This window comes from Micropterus dolomieu, linkage group LG07, assembly GCF_021292245.1.
Source record: "Micropterus dolomieu isolate WLL.071019.BEF.003 ecotype Adirondacks linkage group LG07, ASM2129224v1, whole genome shotgun sequence".
Classification (NCBI taxonomy): Eukaryota; Metazoa; Chordata; class Actinopteri; order Centrarchiformes; family Centrarchidae; genus Micropterus; species Micropterus dolomieu.
This window is the reverse complement of record NC_060156.1, coordinates 5,849,136-5,855,718: the sequence shown is the minus strand read 5'-3', so window position 1 is coordinate 5,855,718 and position 6,583 is coordinate 5,849,136. Positions and strand designations below refer to the sequence as shown.

At 38.2% G+C, this 6,583-nt stretch overlaps 1 protein-coding gene across 1 annotated transcript in view; it reads right to left on the bottom strand.

Annotated features, from left to right (window-relative positions):
• Positions 1-4,873, bottom strand: part of LOC123974117 (melanoregulin-like) — a 7,486-nt gene extending 2,613 nt beyond the window's left edge. Inside the window, exons 1-3 of the mRNA XM_046054553.1 lie at positions 4,692-4,873; positions 4,280-4,535; positions 89-179 (exon numbers count right to left, since the gene is read on the bottom strand). Coding sequence (XP_045910509.1) covers positions 89-179; positions 4,280-4,535; positions 4,692-4,768 — 424 coding nt within the window. The 5' untranslated portion in view covers positions 4,769-4,873. The remainder of the gene's footprint in view (positions 1-88; positions 180-4,279; positions 4,536-4,691) is intronic.
• Between the last annotated feature and the right edge of the window lie 1,710 nt (positions 4,874-6,583).

The window sequence follows — 6,583 nt, the reverse complement described above, 5'->3', positions numbered from 1 at the left end:
GGTCACATGCTGAAGACAACAGAATATGGTAAATTGGAGTTCACTAGAGCAAATGGTAACTGAACACAGTAACATCAAAGTGTCTCACCTTGCTGCAGCAGGATTTTCTTCCATCGAGATCTGACTTCTCGCTTGGCATAGCGTAAAGTGTGTATGTCATAATTCAGCTTCTCCCATTCCTATAAGCAAGCACACAGTACATCATACAATAAGTGCTTTTAACTTGAAAGGAGAGGATAAAGCAAGTGACAAGGCTTGTTTGGGGATAGGTGGAGAGTGTAATATATACAATTTACAGTATACATACAGTATATATAGACAGTAACATATACATTATATAAACAGTATATATAACAATACACAAAAGCACAAATTCACTGTAAAACAGATCATGTTAGAGGGTACGATTAAACCATTGTAGATTTTAAAAATTAAGGCAAGTGAGTGGTGTAATATTCAGAGAAGTTTAAATTTACGAGAATAAAACTTGGATATTCTCTGAGATTAAAGTGGTACATTTATGTGAATAAAATGTTTTTTCAGTCATTAACAATACAAAAAAAGAGTTTGTGCAGACATAAGAGGAGTGGTGGAGCTTTCAGACAGCAGATATGATGGACTGCAACATTAATTTATAAATGTCTGCAGTTCTTCCCCAATTATTTATGCTTTCTGTCTTTGAACAGATGAAAGTATCTCACAATACTGGTTGGTGAAAGTATCTTAGATGTGACGACTGTTATTAACATCTGCATACATCTGCTTTTACAGTACAGAGCTTTTAATTACTCAAGCACATCTGAAAAATTGTGTTTTCCGAGTTTTTTTTCTCAGAAATTTTACTCCTATCCTCTGGCTCCGTTTTTCTTTTTTAAACTTACAGTGGCCATAATACTCTGTTGTTGGAGGGATCTACAATCACATTAATCAGTTATTCAGATTCCCTCTGAAGTTCAGCCATTGTGAGACAACACAATTGTCCAATACCTGATCATACCTGCTGATTAAAAGTCCTACAGTCAACCTACACATGTGTTTTCACTTATCTTTCATTCCTGATGAAACCTCCTCAATATGGACAGCACACCTCTGACCCTCCCATTAGTTTGGTGTAACATTTTAGGGTGGGAATGATACATAATTAGAGTGGTTAATGTAGTTTAGTGACCCAACTTCAATTTGACCAGAGGTCTGATCAGCTACAATATGTGAAAATGTCTGTGTAGGTGTGCAGGATCTTTAAAAAACTATGTCACTTTCTCTTTTTGTTTAAGTAAATGAAACATAAAAAAACTGTCTCAAGCAGTGGACCCCTTTTCAAAGCAGACATTAAAAAGCCCAGGTGTAAACAATAAAATTACTATGATGGCTGAATTCCATTTAGCTGCTTCAGTTTCAGAGTCCTGGTCTTGTGCATGCTTGCTCACACTGTCAAAGAGTCATGGCTTACTGTGACACATGAATGGATCAGAGCCATTGTGCCCCGTGCTTTTGCTACTATGACAGGTGCTGTGAAAAAGTCCTTTGGCATTTAAAACTGCACACTTAAGCCTAACAAATAATGTTTGAAACATATTTTCTCACTGAAAATAACTGTCAGTGTACATTACACAAAGGAGAGAGTTTACAGACCAGCATGTCCTACTTTATTTATTGGGCTAGTTTTTCCCCAGTGCTAAATTGCCTTTGAATGTAACAGACCCATTTTCAGTTTGTTTGGCCTAATATTAAAAACAGTCTCACGACATGATTGGAACGGTTCAGTGAATATTCTCTTTGAATGGCCAGCCAGGGCTGTTGGCCTACATCTCCATTTAGGAATTCATTTATTAACACAATGTGCCCACTGTGTCGTGCAGCCTGCAATTCCCAACATGAAGACTGCCTGTCACATGTTCACCAAACTCTCTGCTCAGAGACTGCAGTCACTCTGCCCTTCTGTGGAGTATCACTGAGCTGCAGTCCTCCTGGCCGTTTGAGGAATCAGCCTCGGAGTGATGGTCCCAATGTGTTCCCTCTGTAGAGAAATAGACTGACTCATGAAGAAAGTCTGTTTGAGCGAGTCACCAAAAATAGCTGTATGAACTTTATTTCCATCAGATTATTTAAAATGAATCAGTGCAGGTGCTGCGAGGAACTGGAGTCAGCTACAGTTTATTCTTCTGTTGTGTTCCTGTCCTTTCCAGTCTCCCAAACCATTTCAAAACACCTTTCTGCTCTCACAAAATGATTACTAGTATAAGTATCATATTTAGAACGCAAGCACTGGCTTGGCCAGGCTTACTTATATCCAAACATTTTGAAATACTGAGTAACAACTGACAAGGTATTTTATTATGTACTGCATGGAACCTTTCAAAGATACTAGGGGTGGGAATCACCAGAGGCCCCACGATACGATATTATCACGATATTTTTGATATTCACGATATTCAATTTTATTGCAATTTGAAATATATTGAGATATATTGCAATTTATTACATTTTTCCAACTATCAATTAGGTCCCTAAAGTCAAACTTTCTCTGTTTGTTCATATCACTTTTTCAGTCCTCTATAATGTCGTGTTAAGTTTTCAAGTGGACTAAAAAAGCAATAGATTTTATTATTCTAGTACCAAAAAGTTAAAACTCCCATCTGCAATTTATATAATAAAATATTGATACTTGGCATCCGTGTATCGATACAGTATTGCCATGGCAAATATCACGATACTATGCTGTATTGATTTTTCCCCCCACCCCTAAAAGATACCGTCATGAAACCCCCCCTCCCGCACACACACACACACACACACACACACACACACACACATACACAGTTACTGTATGCCTAATCCATTTTAACTCTCTAGTAAATAACCTACAGTAAGCTACTATGTGAGAAGTTTTGGATCACTGATTGAGTAAGCAAATAAAGTCGCATGTTGCCTCTCTGTGTACTGTGTGTGTTATTTGTGTGTGTGTGTGTGTGTGTGTGTGTCAGCTTCTTTTAGAAAGAGGACACACAACAAATCCACTCAATCACCAACATTGACCTTTGTGACTAAATAGCTGTTTTTGAAGACGCTTTCTTTTTAATAATCCATTTCCCACAAAACTCTTATCTTTCCCCAACACATGCTGATAAAGGACTTATGGCTACACACCAATCCTTTTTTAATGTTTGAATCCCTACATGGTAGTCCTGTTTGTGATGATGACATGGAGAGGACATGTCAGTTATCACCTGCAACTACACTGAATCTGTGGGAATCTTTTATTTCTTTTTTTTTTAATGAACATTTAGTGAGTCTAGCTATAAACAAGCTTCAGGTTCACTTTACTTCATGACTATGGCAACACCAGGCTAATGTTTTCTAATGTAAGTTACTTTGGAATCTAGGTCAATTTAATTTGTGAGTCAACATGAAAGTGAGTCAAAGGCTTCTTTGAGAGCTTTTTTCTAAAAGAATTTAGTCATTAAGAGATGCAGTCAGTCAAAAGATGATCTCAAAACAGTATAGTAACTTTTGTCTAATTCCTTTTGACTTTGGTTAAGGATCATAGCTATTTAAATATTGTAGACAGCTACAAAGTTATTTTTTTAACATATCTGTAAAGAAGAATGTTTTCACTATCAGATTGAGTCTAAACAAACAATCAAACTGCTATAAAAATGGCTTTCAAGTGTGAAATTGGGACTTTTGCTGCATTTTTAGCATCCCATGATCATACCCCAAGTGATGTCTACGTTCAATTAAAACTCCACCTTTACATTTATTCACACTTTTTATGCTTTTGAAAACATCCAGTTTCCAGTCACCAGGTCACCCAAAAAGGGGATGAGGACCTCTCACTGATCATTTCAAGGAAAGTCATTTAAATCTAAACAGATTAAACTGATCGATACCCTGGATGGTGAAAGCAGTTTTTTCTATTAAATCATAGGTTTAGCTTAATATTAATCACAGTTGTATTGTAAAATACATACTAAACGTCACACACAGAGAATGTAGTATTCAACCATGTGGTCAATCTAAATAATGATATAACCGTGGCAAAATGGTAGCCTGTGTCCTGCCTGGATTAAATTCAACTCCCTGCTATGTGCTACATACCAAGGAGGATTTGTCTGTGTTAAAAACAGCATTCCACTCCAAATGTCAGCTTTTAAGCATTTTCTTATAGAGTGAAAGGATATGGACAGATAGCTGCTTTTGTCTTTTTGTATATGTGTTTCTTCCCTTGCGCTTTGTCTCTTGTCTACATCTCAGATGCAACAACACGCTTTGCTCTCACCTCTGTGGCCTTGTCAGCCTGGTCTCTCATGCTGATAAAAGCCTGTAACTCTCTGTCCGATCCCCGCCTGATGGGAGACTCACAGGGCCTGTCCGTGTTAGCCCACGGACCCAAAGTGCTCCTCTGGCTCGGCTGGTTGTTTGCTGGGCTCCTTCTCGAACGCTGAGGACCAAAGAGGCTTTCCACTTCTGTGTCACTGTCACTGGACTCACTGGATAACGGCTCTAGTTGTCTGGAAGCGGTGGTGGTGCGCATACTGGAGAGAAGGAGGAAGAATAAGAGAAAACAACAGATTTGCATAGGATATTGTGATGTTAACTCTCACGAAGGAGAGTTAGATTCTAACATTTTAAAATAAATTAAGATTAAAGGCAGAATTCTGGTAATCATGTCTGTCAGGTGTGTGTCTCACCGCAAAATAGCACTCTTCTCTTCCCTGTTGTGTTTCAGATAGTACCGACAGCAGCAGATGGTAAACTTGGCACCCATTGGCCTTTTCCAAAACTTCTCAACAAACAAAATCTATTCTCCCTGGTAAAATCCCAAAACAATCACACCTCTCTCCACAGGTTTCCTCCAGAATCCTCAAGGAAATATTTCCAAACTAAACTGTCCTCATTTGCAAACGGTGAAGACTAAATATCCAGGCAATATCTTAACTACTTATGTCCATCCCCCTTTCCCTGTGCCTATCCTGGCCTGAATGAGAGCTGTCAATTACATTATCCACGTGACATGAGTCCAAAACAGGGGACAACAACAACATGCACACATACAGGACAGTTCAACCATGAATGGCGCATTTATTCAGCACCTCCTGATGGTGCAGAATGCAGCGGGAGAGCCGTAGCTAAAGGCTGTCTACCCCTATCACTGCAAAACAGGCTCACTGCACAGCTAAATGTTGATGCTACTATTTGCAGAACTACTACCTTGTGATATCTGCTGTAATATAATTTTAGTGACACTTCATAAATGTTAATACATAACTGATTCGTCATTTCTCTCTCATAATCCCTCACAGCTGTTATTCATTTACCTCTGTGTGGGACTGTAAAAATGGAAATGCTCTTTTGTTAACATGATGATAAGAGTTCCAAGGTCACCTGGCCGGACAAAAGTTCTGGAAGTGACTGACTGCAGTGTTAGTTACTGTAGTGCTACAGGAGCAGGTACATCAGGGTGAAGAGCAGTTGCACCACTGAGTGAGGTGTCTAGCAGAAAGTAAAAGTCTAAGTGAGAACGAGCAAATGAAGAATAAGACACTTACATTTTGGATACTACGTTTGTTCCTGCTGATTTTAAGTAGCGTTTTAGAGACTTCTAACAGGTGAGTTGTACTGTGCCGCAGATCAACTTTTGTTGCAAATGCTTTTCTTTCTGAACTAATAGCATCCATAAATGTTGAATTGATGAGAATATATTTGTGTGCTCGCTGTATATTATAGCTGATATTGTCCTTTTCTTTGAAAGTGTTTCATACCCTCATGTCCATTGTTAATTCACTGTACTAAATGATGACACATGAAAAATTTTAATTAATTCTCTAATTATTTAATCCACAGTTTAGTGGAGGGTTTGGAATCAAGTCTGAGTTATGACTACACCAAATATCACCCCATGGATGAGTCTATTTACAACTTGGACTTTCTCTAGTTTTATTAGCAATGTTAATTAGAGATTGCACCAATACAATTGGTGCTCTGTCCCCACTGTAGTTTCAGTAGGAAGACGTAAGTGGATTTTATCTTTTTATCAGTAGACAAAGCTATAAACTTTTAGTGAGAGCAGCACATATAGAAGGGTAAAGTGTTTTGAGACAACTTTACCAAGCCCTGGAGTACCAGACATTTATTTGTATATGTGTATTTTGTTTCACACCCCTTTTCTTCCACTTTCTGCCTTTCAATCTCATTAGATAACTGATGGACATTTGCTGAAGAAAACTATAGATACCATTACCAAAATAAATGATTGCACTGATTAAATTGTAATGCAGATATACAGGTGGATGGAAGATGTGGAGCGAGGGAACCCAGAGCTGGTCTCTTCTGCTGTCTATGGACACACTTTTGAAGGAAAAAATATCACACTGCTGAAGGTATTCAACACTCATAGTCAATATGACATACAGTAGTGGACACCTGGACATTTTTCACATAATGTAATTCTCCGTGGTGAACTGCACTGTCATTAATATTTATGCATATGGTAAGCCAAATGCTCCTAGACAAAGTGACTTGCTCGCTATTTATATTTATGATTGAGATAACGCAAGCCAATGACAAGCTATCCGGTAATTAT